This window comes from Polypterus senegalus, chromosome 14 (assembly GCF_016835505.1).
Source record: "Polypterus senegalus isolate Bchr_013 chromosome 14, ASM1683550v1, whole genome shotgun sequence".
Classification (NCBI taxonomy): Eukaryota; Metazoa; Chordata; class Cladistia; order Polypteriformes; family Polypteridae; genus Polypterus; species Polypterus senegalus.
In genome coordinates, this window is record NC_053167.1 from 80,760,327 (window position 1) to 80,781,028 (window position 20,702).

A 20,702-nucleotide genomic window follows, 5' to 3' on the forward strand; every position below is an offset into this window, starting at 1 on the left:
GAAAACAAAATTACATACAGACCTGTTATCAGTGAGGCTTTTATATCTGATATTCACTGCATATTAAAATGCATTATAACTACAATAGAGTGCACTCTAATATAAAACAGTAAGACATTTTAAATTGTAGGCCATCATTATATATAGTACTAATGAACTGTTAAATGTTTTAAACTAATGCTATGGGAATAAGAAAGAATGAACAAGACTGGTGTCAATGAAGCAAGTCTAATAACAGAAACAAACAACAACTAGTAAGACAACTTCTAAGCAAACAAGCAGGACAGAGACAAACAGCAGTGCTTTTATTGGAAAAAAAGATCACTTCCAAAAAGTAAACCCTTATATTTAACACTATAGGTGTCAGATCTTATTGAAGCTGATTATTACAAAGGTGAAAATGGTCAAAACTGAAAATGAAGTTAAGAAAAAAAAACACATTACAAAGTAATGCTTTTTCATTAAAATTACAGGTTCCCATTTAAAAAAAAAATGTAATAGTAGCCAAGCTCCTATTACTGGTAATGGTATGTTAATCTTTACAACAGACATTTTAAAATAGTGCAAGTGTAACTTAAAATTTTTTTCATACGTACCTCTCAAACCGAGCTCTACTACACAGATGGAAGCAAAACCCAGGTCGAACTCTGCCAGCTCTGCCTCTACGCTGCTCTAAATTAGTTTTTGATGCCCAGACAGTAGCATAATTTGTCATATTGTTGTGGGATGTAAAGAGTTTAACCTTTTGCCTAAAACAAGAATAAAATACATGCCCTTAAATATGGTCTGCTTAGACTAAATTATAAAAAAAAAAAAAGTCTGAAAATCACTAGGTTACTGTACTTACAATTTAGCTCACACATTTCTTCTGTAGAATATTATAGCTAGTGACAGCAATTTACAGTAAATCTCTTGAGACTGTAGTTCTAACATCCAAAATAAATTTACTTTTTAAATACTAGGGGGATTCACATAATTCAGGATAGGTTTCTCCGTTTGGAATTTCAACACAGACAAAATGATCTACATCATCAGCAGTTAATATTTTTTTGCAAAGTAACCAATAAATGCATGCGAGGTAAACTCCAGTTTTGAAATTCTCTAACTTAAACTTCAAAGCCTTACAATATTTACATACTTCTGACATATCACTTATGTCAATATATTCGATCTCTATTCGCCTTTTCGTTATTTCTCAGAATAATAATTTCTCTTTCTTTGTGCTAATGCGAAGTTTACTTTGTTTTGACACTTTTGTTTTTTCTGCTTTCATATTCTGTATCTTGCTCTGTATGTGTTATGTTTCCCCCCCCACCCCCGAGTCTTTTGAATTCCACTGTTTTCATTATCTCTAACCTGCTCTGCATGTCTTTGGCCCCCTTGTTTTTTTTTTTTTTATTTCTGACCTCGCTTTGTCCTGTTTTTTTCCCTCAATGACACCTGGTCCGTGGTGATTATTTTTCCTTTTTCAAGTAATAATTTTCGTTTGTGCTACTGCGAGCTTTACTTTCATTTTTTAATACTTTAATTTTCCTACTTTCACATTCTTTAACTTTCTCCACATGTGTATTACGCCTTTTCTTTGAGCTTTTCGAATTCCACTGCTTTCATAATCTCTAACCTGCTCTGCATGTCGTATAGTGCCAATGTTTGTGAACGTGTTTATGAAGTTCTACTTTTTTTTTTTTTTACTCTGTCTTAATTCTAAGCCGGATTGGACGTGCTTTTTTTCCAATCCCACTTTGTTCCGGGCTGATAATTTCCTTATTTTCTGAATTTACACCTAGATTCTTTTTCTTCTCTCCAACGCTTTTGAGTCTCTTTTCTCCACACTGTTTTCTTCTTCGCTTAGCCGTTTACCTTTCATTTATAACGTATTGTCCTTATACGCTTTATATGCGCTGATAGCCCTAGATCTGTGTGTGCTCAAAGCCTCCTCTACACGACAGTGTTTTGCTGCCCCTGGGCTTATTTGATATTGATTGTAAGTAGGGTGTGTCTTGCAAGAATCTCATGTTCCACGTCATCGCGAGACGGTTCTGGGTCAATCTCTTGGCACAAAGTCTCATGTTAAGATCCCCAGGAGACACTCCGTGGCCAATCTCCTTCATCTCATGGTTTATTTTAAGTGTCTTCCATGATCTTCATGTGAAGATCATGCATCAACGCCCTGATGTTCCCCTCCAGGAGAACATTACTCCACATAACAATCCAATTGTTTCACAACTAAATGTATTGTAATTTCTTATAAATCCACACATCACAACCAGTTTATATCTATGAAGTTTACTCATAATATTTCAACTTGAGTATTTTTAAGAGCATTTTGAGAGGGCCCAAAAATAAGAAAGTAGTAACTAAACAGCTGCTTCTCTTGTGCCCCATGACTGCTAATGAGAAAACCTTTTTTACTCAGTAAAAACTTTTTACTGGCCACTTTGCTTATTTGTATTATTTTCCTTACAGCTCTTTGAATCAGCTAGATTCAGAACTGGTAAACTGCAAGGATGTAACTAGTGAATACAGTAACTATTTTTCATACACTGCAGACAACACAAATTTCTCTTTTGCTTGATGTTTACGCTGCATTTGTCCCAACAAAGACTGCATCCAGACTTTATTTGAAATATGTCAGCATACTGCAACTTGTACATTTCAGAATTCAAACTACTTACTTGCATGAGTCAATCACATACACAACATCATTTATGGTGATACTGGTTTCTGCAATATTTGTAGACAAAATCACCTGTGAAAAAAACGTTGGTAATTAGCAAAAAATCAACCTGACAAACTGAAAAACAGAATTATGTAAAGTTTTAAGAAAGTATGAAGGTGACATTTACTGCCCAGCTTCAAAACAAACTGACAAAAGTAGAAAACAACATGAGGGAGAAAAAAAAAAAAATCTAAATCTTAACTGCTGATGCAATATAAAAAATTCTTACCTTGGTGACATCAGAGGGTACAGGATCAAAAACCTTACGCTGATCTTCTCTGGGAATTTGTGAATGCAGAGGTAATATTCTGTAACGACTGCTACCTAAAAACATGGACACATTTTTTTTTATATAAATGGGGAAAGTCACTGACAATTTCAAAAATAATTCTAGGCTTATGCAGATTTGCCTTCTTAACTTCTTACCAAAATGTGGGTTCATTTCTAAATGCCTCTGCATAGAATAAATAAGATTCCATCCAGGCAAAAATACAAGTACTGCACCAGGAACATTGAGGGTCTGAATATATTTCAGCAGGGCTTCAATCAGTTCAAATGGAGTCTCCTTTTCATTCATTGAGGCCATTGCTCTCTTTGTCTCTGGTCCATATTCTGGCCCACATATAACATTACAGTTAGTCTATAAAAAGAAAATCACACAGAGTAAGTTAACAAAAGGTACAATGTTAAAACCAACCTAGTAAAACCTTTTGGCATGAAGATAATGAACTTTTTTTTTTTAATTAAAGACCACACTGTGTCCAAACTTACTTTAAAGAATAAAACAATTAAAAAAGATTCCCCATAGAAAACATTTTGAATAAAGAATGGGGAAGCTCACTCCAGAAGGCTCTGATTGCAGGTTTTCATCCCATTCTAACAATGAACCTTGTTTTCCTGCAACTTTCTTTGTTCTTATAAAGGGCAGCAGAAAGGCAGAGGGAATATTGAAGTAGTGCACACTACAGTTTACTGCTTACGTTTGTACCATTTTCAGTTTATTCAAAGGACTTGAACTGCTTAAATTTCAATAAATCTGAAAAATGCTAATGTTTTAAAACTCACATGAAATGAAGGAATCATTCTGTATCTCATCAATAATCATTGAAGGTCCCAAGAACCAGTTTTTCAACCAAGTTATTAAGCATACTAGAATCTATGAAACATTACAAACACTATTGGGCATTCATTTTCTGTGGCAATATATATAGCACTCACCTCCTCTTCTCCACCCTCTTCCTCCTTATCCTTTCTCTTTCTGTCAGATGGCGGCGGAACAAATTGAGTCATCTGGATGCAGTCCTCAAGGAAATATTCTAAGGTTAAATAATTGCAATATTTTTAAGTAAACAGAAAAACTGAATTCCTTTATTTTAAAACATTAAACCTACATACCCGCAGTTCAGGTTACTGAGATTTATGGGTTAGCTGTCTTTTAAAATAAGCATTTTCAGTGGGAGCTCATTTTCTTTAAAACACAAAAACTACTAGCTTTCATGTCCATAGGTTATTTTTTAAATAAAAACAAGCAAATCAAACAGTAACTTACAGTAGCTTAAACCTGTGTAAGTATTAAGAAGGGGTTGTCACAATAATTGGGGGACAGACAGAGACATGCTATGATCAGCTGTTTATTTCATATTCCTGAAAACTACTTTCATCCTCAGTTGAAACAGCCAACAATACCAATGTCTCGTCAAAGGAATGAAAAACAAACACTATTTACTATTCTACACATTAATCTTGGAAATTACTGTAAATTTTATAAGGTAGGTGTTAGTACTGCACTTATTAACTTTTCATTTAATTCAGCTTGAATTCAATTTGCGTATTTTTAGCTCTTTTATTCCAGGTCCGTTGCTTATCATTTGACTCTTGTATTTCAAACAATGATTTCTATGCATACCACTGATTTAAAATCCTGTAACAGTGCAACTAAACTTGGTTCAAAGGTGATGTTGTATTCAAAGTATAAAGAGAACATAAATGCTGAATTTTGTTCTACATTTAAGTACAGTGGAACCTCGGTTTGAGAGCATAATTCGTTCCGGAAACAAAGCACTCGTATATATCAAAGCGAATTTCCCCATAAAAAATAATGGAAACTCAGATGATTCGTTCCACAACTCAAAACTATTCATATAAAAATGATTAATACAAAATATAAAGTAAAAATACAGTGGTGTGAAAAACTATTTGCCCCCTTCCTGATTTCTTATTCTTTTGCATGTTTGTCACACAAAATGTTTCTGATCATCAAACACATTTAACCATTAGTCAAATATAACACAAGTAAACACAAAATGCAGTTTTTAAATGATGTTTTTTATTATTTAGAGAGAAAAAAATCCAAACCTACATGGCCCTGTGTGAAAAAGTAATTGCCCCATTGTTAAATAACCTAACTGTGGTGTATCACACCTGAGTTCAATTTCCGTAGCCACCCCCAGGCCTGAACACACCTGTTTCAATCAAGAAATCAATTAAATAGGAGCTGCCTGACACAGAGAAGGAGACCAAAAGCACCTCAAAAGCTAGACATCATGCCAAGATCCAAAGAAATTCAGGAACAAATGAGAACAGAAGTAATTGAGATCTATCAGTCTGGTAAAGGTTATAAAGCCATTTCTAAAGCTTTGGGACTCCAGCAAACCACAGTGAGAGCCATTATCCACAAATGGCAAAAACATGGAACAGTGGTGAACCTTCCCAGGAGTGGCCGGCCGACCAAAATTACCCCAAGAAGGGGGCAAATAGTTTTTCACACCACTGTACAAAAAAGAATCATGGCTAGTGTGAGTGAGTTTCTAAACTCATGTGGGATTCCACCCAACGGGACGACACGCGGAAGAGTGTCCCAAAGCAATCGCAGTCTCCCAGCGCTGTAGCAGTTCACCGTATAAGTGCATCCAAAAAGATCGCAGACATGCTATAAGCGCCTGCCGCCGATGGACGATACAAGGAACATTATAAAGATACCGCTACAATAAATAACAGCGCTGTTGCTGTTTCAAGCTGAATAAAGCTGGTGTTGTTAAAGTACTGAGACTCAGCTTCGTGTTTAGGGGAGCAAGATGGGGACTTGCACTTCACAGCACACATGTACGTGCACGCGCACACACACACACACGCAATGCTGTAGTAAACAGTATACGCTCGTACGGATGTTGACTATATGAGTGAGGCACACAGACTCAGACGGAGAATAGGAGATGATTGCCCTCAAGAGCAGAGAGAGAGAGAGAGAACCACCATCAGCTCAGTTGTGATCACAGGGCGCTCAGCAGACAAAGTGTATCCATACTACTCGTATTGCAAGACATCGCTCGTTTATCAAGTCAAAATTTATTAAACAAATTTTGCTCGTCTTGCAAAGCACTCATAAACCAAGGTTCCACTGTATCTTTCAAATGCTGAGAATGTTACAGACTTCCATAGCAGAATGAACTAAACATTCACTATATAAAAGATTTCATTTTCTATACAATTTTCTTTCAGACAATATTAATTCCACTGTCATCACAAAATGTACATATACAGCATCTATCGTGCCATTGTGACATTTAATTGAAAATTCTTTTGATTGCATATGTTACAAGCACATGATCGAATGTAATATTGCTCTTTAATATAGATTATAGAGCTACAGAAATAATGTAATATTAAAGTTCTGTACGTACACAAGTGTATGTATACAAAAACATTCAAATGAATGCATGTACTCAACTAAGTGGAAACTATTAAGTCTGTGTTTTTCAATTTAGCAATTTATTATTTTGCTTATAAAGCAATAAATGGTGTTAAGTCAAATTATTAAGTAGGGAATACCATATATAAAACATATATAAAATAGATAAATATACATCAAAATATTTAACACTGGTAAACAGTCATGCATAAAAGACAAATTATGTCCAAAAAGAGTGGCTCTTTAATGATGGTAATACCTTGAACTGGGAATGTACGCCCAAAAACCTCAATTACAGGGCAGTTAAAGAAATATTCCCTAAACATTGTAGTGTCAATGGTGGCAGACATTAAAATAATTCGAACTTCTGGAAAAGCCTTCACCACGTCCCTCAGTACCACCAAAAGGAAATCTGTCTAAAATACAATCATAAAAAAAAAAAGAAACAAATGTACTACAAGACGACACAAAAAAAGATTTCACAAAGTTGCTTCATCAAGACAATATATTTAAAAGGGTACAAGAATACAAGAATTACATACTGTAAGTGTTCAATTCTTTATAAATTAAAGCTTCGGCTAATTGAACAATTTCTCAAGAACACATGAACAGATAAATGACTATCATGCAACTAAATGACAATTTATATCCAAAATGTGGAAAGCTAAATATAGAGAAAATAACATTAAATTAAAATGTGTTAAAATTATCAAATAATGTTTATTTGTAATTATTTACAGTAAAAAGACAATCTATTGTCTTAACTGATCCTACTTTCACTTTCCAACTTTTAGGACTCCGTAGGGATTAATTTATCATACAGAGATTATGCAAAAGATTCAACCAACTGTCCACACTGTACTGGCTTATCTGGTTTAAGGTTTCAGGAAGAGGCAGATGTCTGCTTTAAAACATTACACAAGAATCAGGCTACAAAGCATAATGCAGTATCTTGTAAACAGTAAGACAATATGTTGAGTCTTCACCTTCAGTGTTTAATTTTTCAAAAGTTTTTTTATTTTGAGATGTCTCAAACAAAAAGTAATAAGGGGGGGGGATTACATGGAATGTTACATGAATTTAATAAAAGAAAAAAATGACGATGGATCCAAATTGCTATGATTTTATAACTATTTTGCTATTATACCTACTGTATATATTTAAGGAAGAACAGAAAAGCAGATTTTCATTATATATCTATCAATATTCCACAAAGTCTGCTAATAAATTAACAAATGAAACAACTTACATTTAAATCCCGCTCATGGATTTCATCAACAATTACGTGACTAATGCCACGAATACCTGCCTCCAGTTTTCGCAACAAGACACCTACAAATTAAAATAAATCGTGAATCTGTGAGTTATGTCATTTGTTTAATGTACTGTATATTATACTGCAAAATAAAAAATTGGTTTATACTCTTACACATGCTATGTATAAAGATTAATTCATTTGTCTTTAGACGTTTATAAGCTCCTACCTATAAACTGCACATTACATGTATTGTAGAGAATCATCTCACAAAAATTTAAATTTATTGAAATATTAATAGATTTCACAGAGTATGTCATATTATAACAAACTTACATACAACACACAAAGTTCGTAAACTGTGGAAAAATAGTATCAGTTTGTCACTTACCAACCGTACAGAACATAACACTGGCATGAGGCCTGGGAAGCACAGACTCGAAACGTACACTATAGCCACAGCTTTTTCCAACATCTTCACCACGTTCATAACTGACTCGCTCAGCTACAGATACAGCACTTATTCTCCGAGGCTGTAAAAAAGATTTTTAAAAAAAAAAGATTAAAGTCAAAGATATACACAAATAACATTTTCAGTATTTTCATAACTTCATAATAAAATGTTAACATTAACTTAGGACTTTTATAACATACTGTAAATTTATCAATTATTGTTAGATGCAAACTTGCTTTTGACCCAGATGCAATCTTAAAATGTTCTCTAATCCTGTTAAATCAAGTTTTCAAATAAAAATTTAAAATCACCTGTGTAACAACAATGTTACAGTCAGCAGCTTTCCCATTTTTTAAATATTCATCCAAAATATACTGGGGAACTTGCGTCGTTTTACCACAACCAGTGGCACCTCTAATAATCAGGACAGGGCTGTTACGAATCGCTTCCAAAATCTCTTGTTCAAATTTTTTAACAGGTAACTGGTCTCGTTCCTGGATAATCTGGAATTTAAAGTTTGTGAATATTTAAAAAAATAATGTTGTTACTTTAAGAGAAGTGAGACACCAAATCAAACACTATTAGTATCACAGCTTAAAGATTAAGCTGGGTAGCCACTGAAGATTTAAATATGCAATCATGTGAAAACCTGAAGCAGTCTTTCTTTGCCAAAAAGTCTTAATACTACTGACTTAGTCTACATACTAAGTGTATGGCAGGTATATTAAGCCGGCTTTCCACTAGAGGCCAACTGTGTCCCTACATGAAGTTTTCCAGTTTTTGGTTGGCTTCTAATGTATCCACATCTACTTCAGATGAAATATGTTTCTACTCTCAAAACTTTATGAAAATATAGATTTGTAAATGCAGGGTACTTCATCTTTCTCTATGTTTTCTAAGCAGCTTTTACAGACATGACACTCCTGCACCTGAGACATTAAACTGAAAGGGAGACCTGCTGTATCTGCAAGAGGAAGTGCCTATCAACAGAATGGTCCATGACACTTAAGTGGTTAATAACTGTGGATACAAACTGTATCTCAGTGGCTCTCAAGTCCAGTCCTGATGGACTAGAATTTGTTAAACCATTTAAATGATCAGTAACATGCAATTGTTTATAAATGTTGTAGCTTCAGTACATTAACATTTAGAATGGGTAATACATTACCAGCTGTAAATTTTTATCGTGTTCAAGTTGGTACATCAACTCATTTTGAAGATCTGTACTGATTTGTTCTGGGGTACACTGCAAAACAAGGGATAATGTAAGTAAACTATAATTAAGCAACAAAATAAAATACTAAACTAAACACACACGCTATACACATATATATCAGTTCAGTAAATTTTTTCTGAGGTGTTTCAGATGAGTTGCTACACCTTCCCTTCAACATTTATGTAATATACAATGCTTAGTTGGGCAACTGCAGTGACTGCACCTGTAAGAATACAAAGGAACAATAATACACAACTTTATAAATATTTAAGTCATTAATAGAATTAACAGAAGTATGTGATAAGTAATAACTAAATAAATAACTTAATGTTAGAGAGTTTACAATAGGGCCTTATAACTCTAGACATCTTCATTTAACAAGCAGATGGACCGTGGGGAAAAAAAACTTCCGTTTTTCTGACCACAGCACAGACAAGAGGCTTGTTTTGGGATAGCTAGTATCATGCATAATCTTCTTTGGCCTGGTCCGACATTGTAAGGTACAGATGTGCTGGAAGTTAGAGAGTGCACACCCAGTGATGTGTTCAGTAAACTGCACTACTCTTTGCACAGCCCTGTAGTATGTCATTTTCAAATCAGACAGTGATACTACCCATCAGAATACTTTTGATGGTAGATGTACAGAAGTTCTTTAGTATCTGGGAGAGCTGCCTGAAGTCCACGAGACATATGAGGTAGTAAAGATGTTGCTGTGTCTTCTCTTCACCAAGGTGTTGATGTGCTTTGACCAGGTTGAGTCCCCTTTGAAGTGGATATCAAAATATCTAAAAACTGTCCACCTTCTCCACCTGAGTGTTACTAATAGCGTTGCTGTTTTCAACCAAAGCCCTCAATCAGCTCCTTTGCCTTTCTGACATTCCAGAGTACTGTTGTTCCAACACCAGTGCGGTAGACTAACACTTCACCCAAGGAAGGCTGTTCATTGTTGTTAGATATCTAACTTACCATAGCTGGATCACCAGCAAACTTGACAATGATAAGTGCAGACATTTGGTCGTATGTGTAGAGAAAGTACACCAGTGGACTTAGAACACAGCCTTGAGGAGTGCCTGTGTTCAGAGTGAGGGATGATGAATTGTGGCCACCCACTTGAATGACAATATTGCATCAGCTAATGCAAGGAGATAATAATAGCACCTAATAACATCTACCTAAACACATTTTTATTTTATTTTTTCTCCAGCCGTCTGGAGTTTTTTTGTTTTTTCTGTCCCCCCTGGCCATTGAACCTTACTCTTATTCAATGTTAATGTTGATTTATTTTTTATAATTATGTCTTTCATTTTTCTATTCTTTAATATGTAAAGCACTTTGAGCTACTGTTTGTATGAAAATGTGCTATATAAATAAATGTTGTTGTTGTTGTTGTTATTTCACCAGGCTGCAAAAGTACAGTAAATCTGAGCAAGTCTTCACATTTTCTTGCAATTGTGATTCAGAGATATTTTAACTGTTAGGACACAGTTAGGATGAAAATGGATATTTAAGATGAAGGACAACAGTTAATACAAAACCCAGACATTCTGTGGAATTCCTCCAATATGACTAATAAAATATAGAACAGCTGTCATGATTTTAGTTAAAGTTACTCATTTATTGTGTGATGAATAAAATGCTAGTCTTTTTCAGAGCTCAGCATAATTTTCTAGCTTACTCTAAATAACCAATTTCTGTTACCTGTGCTTTAATAGGCATTTTTGTCTTCTATTCATGAAATGCTTCAGAATGGTGTAGAGAATATGATGTTACCACATTGTACACTGACTGAATACACATCCACAAAATTTAAGATTTCAGAAACAGCTGACTTTTACAAAAATAGCACTAAAGACTTTCTGTAAAAAATACACTTAATTCTTTAGGAATTTTATTGATACTCATCTACTTACAAAGGCAAGAGGCCCTTCGTCAATGTTGCAGCTGGTCCACGGGTTCCAATTAACTTGTGGAGGGGACCATGGAACAACTCCATCTCTGCTCTGTCTCTGAGATGGTTCAAAGCTGGCGATCTTTCCATGTACCAGTGAAACTGGATTTTCTGCACTGTAAGGCTATAATGACATAAAATTAAGCTGGTTGTACTTTTAATTGAAGAGAAACAAACATTTAGTTTCAAAAATGTCAATTTTAAACTGAAGAATACAAAACCAGAAGCTACAATGTGAAAAGGTCAAGAGAAATAACTGCACTTCTTACACTAAAATGCATGTATTCAGTAAATTGATAAAGTGTTGAACCTTAAAACATGCACCAGCTGTAACAGAGTAGGACATACCACTGAAGCATCATGGGCCAGCAGAGCTGAGAATTGTTGGCTGCACGTCTGCTGTATTTAATATGATCTGGGACCTTTGTTTTATGAAAGCACTCATAACATTAACCTTCAAAAATTATTTTACTTCCAGAGTTAAAAAGCAGTAAATGTAAGAGGAGTGTGGCAACAGTGTTTTGGAACATGGTGCCTCTCCAACAGTTAATAATTACATTCAGAGTCACTGAAAGACCAGGTTAATATATATAGATTTCATACCCAGTCAAGTGGCCATGTAAACTCTTAACTGGGTTACAGTTAAGAATTTTGTAGTCTATGCATGTCTGTTGCACTCTGTTTGCCAGTGTATATTTTAGCTTCATATATGCTTCTAGCAACCATGGGTAAAAAATTATAAAAGCGTGTACAAAGATAGATTTCCTGAGGAAAATTCTCAAGCGATCATGTTATTCCTTCAGGTTAAAATAATTTGCCTCAATATTTCAGAAATTGCCAAAATTATATTTATTAGCCAAGTGTACAGTGCCAAGCTCAGCAGCACACTCCCAATATAATATATTTAGTTACTTTTCTGTAAGCAAAGAGTAATGTAACAAATTACTTGTAGAAGTAATGCTCCCTTATCTCTTGGGAGATGCACACTCTACACTAGTATTTGGAGTCATGGTGGTTGAACAGGATGCTTAAATCTCTTCTGCACAGTTTAATGACAGAAGGAGAACTACATTCGTGAAATTGTACACATATATATTTTGTTAAAACATGTTTCTGCCTTAACCATGTTACCCACCTTATCACAATTTTGTGTGTGCATGTAAAACCACTCAATGAGTTTTATGAATATTGAGAAAGGTAGACAAGACAGTTTTACTATATGAATAAAAACTACCATAAATTAATAAAAAAGTCCCTTTTCAATAGGGTTACGATACCTGTAAGTCAGAACAGAAAAAGCAAAATCTAACTTGGTAACTCAACCAAAACAACATGATTGAAAAACAAAATTAGTGCATGTGCATTCAAATTTCAGTATTTTTAAAACCAAGGAGCATTATTTTAAAAATGTTTAATTATAAATATTATCCAAAATTACAGTCAAGCTAATTAAAAAGGGTTTTATCATCAAATTTCCTGTGTTGCACTGTCTTCCATGTCACCAATGCCACACTCAATTAATAACCAAAGTACAGTTTATAAATTAGCTTAAACCTCATTTAAATAAAAATGATTTGCAAAACTCACACAAGGTGGAATCTGTATGCCTAACTCCTGTACAACACATTGTAATTGTCGCTCCAAATCATCAGGCACATTTACTTCAAAAGCTTCAAGCTGCAAAAATGGGAAAAAGAACAAGTGATTTTAGTGACACTTTAAAATTAATACATCATGAAGCTCAATTCTTATTATAAACTGTACAAAAATAGATATATGTAAAAGACAGCAAGACGTTAAGATTCATTTACAGTTAACAACCCAAATGAAAAGCCAAACATTCAGCATATTGCAGTGAAAGATTTGAAAAAGTACATTAATTCAAAAAATCTGACAATACATTGAGTCAGACTGTGGGTTTTTAAATCACAATCATAACACGGAGAACAGATGAAAATCTTCAAGCAATTACTTCAGCTTAAGTCTCTGATCTATAGTACTAGCGTTTTAGTGTTTTATTAGTATAAACAGCAGTTGTAACCCCATTTCTACAAGTTCTATAATATACCCACAATTTTCAACAATGTCCATTTCTAACTCCAATAAATTCTCAAACAGCCTGGAATTCTTTGTTGAATTGACAATTGCAGCTCAGCAGGACACTAAATATTTCACGTATATTTTCTACAGTAACCGTCCATTTAAAGTAACAGTTAGTGACCAATTAAAAAAAAAAAAAATCAATTGCTAATTGATACTTTGTGTTTTGTGCTATAAGCAAAATCTTTTTTTTCTTTTCTAAAAATGTAAATAGGAATGCCAAAATAAATGCATGTTAACATTTGTTTAAAAAAATGCTTTGTGTAATACTGACTTATTTCGATTTTGACTTTATGCTCGGCTTTCATACTTTAGGATTTTATTAGTTGAAAGGAACATACCTGTTCTCCTTCCTTCTTTTTTGTCTGTCCTGTGTAAGCCTCAATAACACCTAAATGGTAGAGTTGTCTTACAAGAGACAGTGCACAGGACTGAGCTGCAAGCTTCTTGTTGGAGCCATGCTCACGGGCAAAGATTTCTAAAATTGAATGTGACAAGTGAAGGTGACTAAGAGTGAAAGAGCGAAAAAAAAACAAAAAAAAAAACAGGCATTATTGGTTACAAAATTCAGCAATGCTCCATAATTCCTGAATGGTATTATTTTAAGGAGCAATATTAATAAGTTACACAAGTTAAAGCTTAAGTGGAAGCTGTACTCAATATTCAGAGGGTAGAAATGTAAAAAAAAAAAGTTACTAAACAAATTATACTAATACTGTTTAGAACAGTCCATGATTAGGCTTTCTGAGTTAGTATCCACCTATAGGCCTCAGCTTTATAATAAGTTTTAAAATTGTCACATATATCATGATACAATGCTATAAATAATATTTTCAACAGGGAAAGGCTAAAAAGTTAAAATTCACAAGAAAACTGCACTTACTTCGCCCCAGCTGCTTTACAAAGATTGACATTTCTGCTATAAAACTCCTGTAAGAGACAATTTATTAAGTTACCACTTAGATATTATCGACAGAGCATTACTATCCTTTCACAGCACTATGAACGTAATATTTTGCTGTATACCAAAGATAGGACTTGATATACAAGTACAAATCAAGATTAAAATACATAACATTGATTTAAATGTTTGAGAAATTAGTGGGGTTGGGTGGACTTTTAAAACAGTGCTGAAACTAGAATGAAAACTGAAACTGGTCTGCACTACCAACATGCCTTGTATGCTTAGAGAGAACTTTCACACAACTGCTTAAACAATCTGAGGAGTCCTGTTGTGAATCAGTGTAACAGCTAGAAGCAAATACCAACTGGAAGATTGCGATACACATTGTGAAATATTCCCAGGTAGCATATATGGAGCTATTAAAATGTGGAAAATACACAAAATATTTCATTAAAAATAAATATAAACTGTATCACTAATAATGCCACACTTCACTATAGAGAATACCCAAAAGCTAGATTGACCGTGGAAGGGGATAGGATCTACTTTGCAAATTACCATGTGCTCTATATGTCTGCCCAATCAAAAATACATTTGCCTTTAATAATATTTTAAAAAGTCAATCATCTCAGCAGTGACAGTCCAGAAGAGGTAGAAACCCAACAGTTCTTGGATACAAGAGAAATCTATCATAAGTCCAAATATAGGCCGGTCTCTGGAAAAACTGCACTTTACACAGCTCTTTTTAGAGCAAACAATTAGAATTAAGGATTAATTAAGTTAATACATGAAAGGCATGAAAAAATATGTTAATATCAACTGCATACAGCAAAGTGTTTAATACTGTGAATTATAAAATGCCAAATTAGCAGCTAACAAAAGTTTGCATTAGATACAGTTCTCTTAAATATCGCATACTCAACAAAATACAAAATGTATATTTTAATAGCTTTACAAATTTTTTTTTCCAGTGACATCTAAAAGCTTGGTGATGACTGAATGTTTTTGCAGTACAATTCTACAAGGATGACAACCATTCTAAAAATAATGTGAAAACTGCATCAAAACCCAAAAAGCAGTAGAAATTTAGACAAAGCAACGTATGTAAGATGTGAAAGCTACCACACCAGATAAAGGTGGCCTAGTAACCCGGCAAAACACTATATTAAAGGAGATTTAAATAATTCATGGCATATAGAGAATGCTAATGAAAAGACAGTGTACTGTTAATAATACTTTAATTTTCAGATTTCATATCTGCCAAGGAAACTGGAGAATGGCCATAAAAATCAAGATGGGTGCACCTCAAGATAATATATTAAATATTTTAATTATACCACAGTTTGCAATAAAGAAATGCTTTTGACTCAGATTTCATGCTTTAAAAAAAAAAAAAAAAAAAAAAGAAAAAGCAAAATAAAGTATACTTGAAATACAACTGACCTTTAAAGCCAATCAGCGTCATGAAACAGAGATACACAGTGTGAGGCAGTTGATTCTTAGAGACTTAATCCAGTATCATGATAATTCCTGGATGTCAGTATGTTTCTCAGCCAGGCTTAGTAATGACCTTATTTCATGCTGTACTTTGCACATCCTGAAAACCTATCGGAACAGCAACACCAGAAATCAAAATGCTGAACATCACTGTTTATGTCTCCCACCAGATACACCCATGTGGCACCTTAGTGCAGCCTAAGTAATACCACATGTTTTATAATGTTAAAGCAGCGATTTCTGGTAAAGCTGTTAAATACTCCATAATCATTTAAATATTAAAACTTAAATAGGGTAAAAATAATTGTATTGCGTTCTTGAAATGGAAAAGGTTTCCATAATGAAACCTTTAATTTCAAGGAGGACTGTGTTACTACTAAAGGCATTCCTGGCAGTAAAGTTCAACCAGGAAAGCAATAGAAGTTGTAAACCTTGCCCTCTGAGAAACATACTGCCTCCAAATATTAATGCTAACACAAATAAAACCAAAATAAAAATGTACTGTTCTAGTGAACCATTCATGATAAAAAAAACAACATTCAGCTGAGTTGGAAGCAAATGTCAAATACTGAATTACCGCAGAAGCAAAAAATATATTTTCTCATATTTTAGGCACTTCTGCAAATTTATCACTGCTCCCAGACTTAGAAAATGCCTGGTTAACCCAATTCACTTGTTTTCAATGTCAAAAATTAATGAATCCTCCAATAAACTTTTGCAAACTGAGAATTACAAAATTGTGAATTAACTTCTTTTCATCTTTTAACATTACTGCTAATTATTTTTCCTGTATCTCTGCTTCTAAATTATTTTACATTTAAATTAAGACATGGAGTCAGTTATGGAGCTATCAAAAAATGAAGTGTATTGAGTGATTTTTCTGTATAAAGTATTTGTAGTTTTGTTTTCTCCCTCTCGTAATTTTTTATTTTTTTTTTTAATTATGAGCCAATATCCTTGGCAGGTAGTGTGTTGTTGCGGTTAAGGCTTTGGACCTGGGACTTCAAACCCTGAGGTTATGGGATCAAATCCTGCTACTCGCACATGACATGCCTGTGCTCCATCTGGAAAAAAAATCAAAAGAAATGTAACTAATTGCATCTCAAATGTTGCAAGTTGATTGGACAAAGGCATCAGTTTAAAAAAAAAACAAAAAAAAACAGCAGTAGCAAAATATTAATTAGGTTTTGTCTGCTTTTCCCAGGGACTTGGCTTTTGTTGATGGTCACTGCAAAACAGTTTATCAAGAAAATGTATTTTGAATTGAAAGGACAATCAGTAGGAATCAGTTAAATTCAAGTCTATATAACCATTATTAGAGGTTTATGATTTTCATTTGTAGATGCCTTTCACTCAAGAACATGTATTTTTTTCGTCCGCTGTATGTAGTCTTCCTTTAAAGTCCTCAGATGTAAAAGTATATGCAAAGTAGTGCTTGAAGTGGATACATATAAAATGCCAGAACCTTATGCGTTACAATGATATACTGACTTCAAGAGTGAGGAGTGTGAGGCATCAACTTGAATATCACAAAACAATTTCTGTAGCTTCCCCATTAGTAATTCAAGTGCCACAATCGAAAAATCGATGCTTTTATTTCCCTTGAAGTTTGCAGTACCACAATTAAAGGGTGGGGATGGGAAAGGGGTCTGTGTTCAGTGCCGCAATAGGTCAACGGAGCAGAATGCATAACCAGGGTGAGAACCAGCAGCCGACAGCCAAAAAAAAAAAACAGAGCCTGCTAATCATTGAGCTTTGCAATACTCTCTCTTTCCATTTTACAATGTGATTACTCCTCTTTTTTTTCTTGGACACCACCAAACCTTCAGTCATCCATCCACCCTATTTGTTACTTGGGGTTATTTGTTTCACCCATCAATCACTTTTGCCGAGTCCTTCATTTTCATAAAGCATGATCTCAACAGAGCCGAGAGCATGCAAGTTAGCTTAATGTAAGTAAAAATCTACAAATAAAAAACAAGTATCAGCTAATTTTATGTTCTCTGACATGCATGTGATGGGTGTAACAGAACAAGATGCAGAGGACAAAGATATGGAAGAACATGACCCGCTGTGGCGGCCACTAACGGGAGCAGCCGAAAGAAGAAGATTAAAAAATGAAGTTAAAATCTATGAGCTTCACAGATAGAAAATGCATACATAGAGGGCAGGATCTGTTTTCTACCAACATAGGTTGTAATTTCAATTATACAGATTTATTTTAGCCCAGACAATTATTATTTTCTACATTTAACTTTAACTACTGTGATTGTTTATCATCAAGTCTATCCAGCTTTTAATTCTATATCATATTAAGTTGGTCTCCGTGCCAATTTGATGTTTCTCCTTGACCTGTGAACTGTACCCAAAAACTACTTTAATACCATTATGTGTAATGTTTTGCAAAAAGCTATATATAAGGCAATACGAAACAATCAAGATTTAAGTGATTATAGATTTTCTTTTTTACAGTAGGAGCCCAGACAGGTTAAGTGACTTGCTAAAGGTCTCAAAATATAGTAAAAACAGGAAAAGAACCAATTCTATTGCGATTTGCAATTGGGCACATCTTTGACTACAATGATGGGTTATCACCAATAACAAATGTAACATCATACCTTTCCTACTTTATACCACATTTATCAATGTTTACTACAGGAAGTTGTGCACTGCCCTTGGAGCTGCAGAATGACAGCTAGCAGAGGGGAATTTGATGTGCACTTGCTGTACTAAAGAATATCTCCCAACAGTCTGTTGCTTAGAGAGTATGTTTTTACAGATTGGTTACACTTTTAACCACTTATGAGTGGCTCATCAGCCATTATTTGCTACTACGAACCATTCTTACAGACCAGCAGCTGCATCAAACCCTTGAAAGCTCTACTACATACAAACTTGCAGCTCTTTGGAACATCATGTATTTCTGCGCAACAACATTTATATAGCACATTTTCATACAACAATGTAGCTCAAAGCGTTTTTTCAAATGACAAAAAAAAGTTACAAGAAAAGGATACAATTGAGATTAAGCAATAATATTAAAGAAATAAACAACAACAAAACAAGGCAAGGTCAGATGGCTGAGAGGACAGGAAAAAAAAACAAAAATCTGTGGAGGATCCCAAGGCCAAAAGTCTTCCCAGCCCCTACTGGGCATTCTATTTAACATAAGTGTTCCTAAACCAATCTCAGTTTTCATGCTTCACATGATAGGATTTGATGAAGCTGGTCTCGTGAATAGCTGAGACACCCGCCTTCATTCCATTATCTAAGGGGGCTGCCTGATGCCTTGATCAGGTGGTGGAGGTGTAGATCAGGTGCAAGCAGAATGGGAATATCTTAGCCCACACTCAGTTTAAACTTGCCTACCATCATGAAGACCATCCCATGCTCATTTCCACGTCATTAGTTTTACATAAGACAAAAGAGCTCAAGGTCTTATTTAATGGAATAGTAGAGTAAAAGATGGGATTCCTAAATAGAAATCTTGTAATGCAAATATTTATTATTTCAGTGAAGGAACACACGTGAATAGAACATGTCTCAGACAATTTTTTATTTTTCAGTTTTTGTATGTGAACATTTTTCTCATGTTGCAAAAGCATGTGCAAAGAACAAGAAAACCTACGTATTTCTTGTCCTAGCACAGGCTACACTTCAGGATTTCATGAAAACAAGGCCACTGTTTCTATGCAAAACTATTTCTTTTTCATTTATTATAATCTGCAATTGAAACAGTAGTGTATGTAAAATGCATCTGTTTGTACTATCTTGATGTATTTCAGAAAGGAATCAAAGTGACACATACTTATAGTCAGATTTGATTACTTTGATTAAGGTACATTATTTATGTTAACTTTTGGATGAATAGGGTGCTGCTGACTCGTGTACTCTCCCCTGCATTAACTATGAGAAACTTAACTACAGCAATTGACAACACACTGTTTAAAATGGTTGTCTCACAGCTTGATGCTCATGAGTCTAACCTTGTTGCTTTACCTATGTATAGTTTGTACAATCTTCCTGTGTTCATATGGGCAGAAGTGCAAGTTGGGTTGACAGACAACTGTAAATTGTTCTTTTGAAACTGATTTTAGGCAGGCATGATTGATTGGTAACTGATCCACTGTTGGATCCAGCTTTGTACCCAATGTTATGAGAAGAGTCTCTAGTCAACCTATGACCCTGTATTGGAATGAGAGGATTGGGGAAAAAAAAAAAATATATATATATATATATATATATATATATATATATATATATATATATATATATATATATATATATATATATATATATATATATATATATATATATATATATATATATATATATATATATTTTTTTTAGGAAGACCTCCTGTTACATCCTTTGGTGAATATATTCGCATGTCTAATTTTTATCTATTGTGATTGTATATCCTTCTGAGCCTCTGGCTTCTAACTGTTGCACAATTTTTTTAAATGTGTAAAAAAGAAGTAACCAAGGCTTGAACAGCTAAAAAATTTGCAAGTAAAACAGGTTTGTTGGCTTAGGACAGCACGGTGGTTAATAATGTGAATTCATAGCACTAGGTGACATGTCCGATTTCTAAAACAGCCAATTTCTGCATGCTCATCCCATAACTAGCAAACTTACTCTCTGCGCCCCAATCTCAGTTCCCAAAGACAAAAACTTTGCATTGGCTAGCAACTCTAAACTAGATTAGTATATTTGGAAAAGGTTTCCTGTGAAAACGGCAGAGTGCTTTTTAATCGAAACATTTCACTCAATGGGCTCGAATAACAATGACCACTGTGTGTGTGTGTGTGTAAGATGTCAGATCTCAACAATGCCACGAGTCAATACAGGTTTCTCATTGCAATTTTTTTTTTTTTGCTTTAAATTTTTATTTTTAGCTTAGTAAGTACATCTTACTGCT

General features: G+C 34.2%; 1 protein-coding gene across 1 annotated transcript in view; it reads right to left on the bottom strand.

The window, feature by feature from the left end:
- The window catches only part of dhx9 (DEAH (Asp-Glu-Ala-His) box helicase 9), a 48,262-nt gene that overhangs the window by 12,023 nt on the left and 15,537 nt on the right, over positions 1 to 20,702 (bottom strand). The window contains 14 exon segments of the mRNA XM_039734503.1: positions 597 to 749; positions 2,676 to 2,749; positions 2,949 to 3,043; positions 3,146 to 3,359; positions 3,938 to 4,035; positions 6,667 to 6,823; positions 7,657 to 7,739; positions 8,054 to 8,195; positions 8,428 to 8,619; positions 9,285 to 9,362; positions 11,243 to 11,404; positions 12,868 to 12,957; positions 13,722 to 13,858; positions 14,264 to 14,310. Of these exon segments, the coding sequence (XP_039590437.1) occupies positions 597 to 749; positions 2,676 to 2,749; positions 2,949 to 3,043; positions 3,146 to 3,359; positions 3,938 to 4,035; positions 6,667 to 6,823; positions 7,657 to 7,739; positions 8,054 to 8,195; positions 8,428 to 8,619; positions 9,285 to 9,362; positions 11,243 to 11,404; positions 12,868 to 12,957; positions 13,722 to 13,858; positions 14,264 to 14,310 (1,722 nt within the window).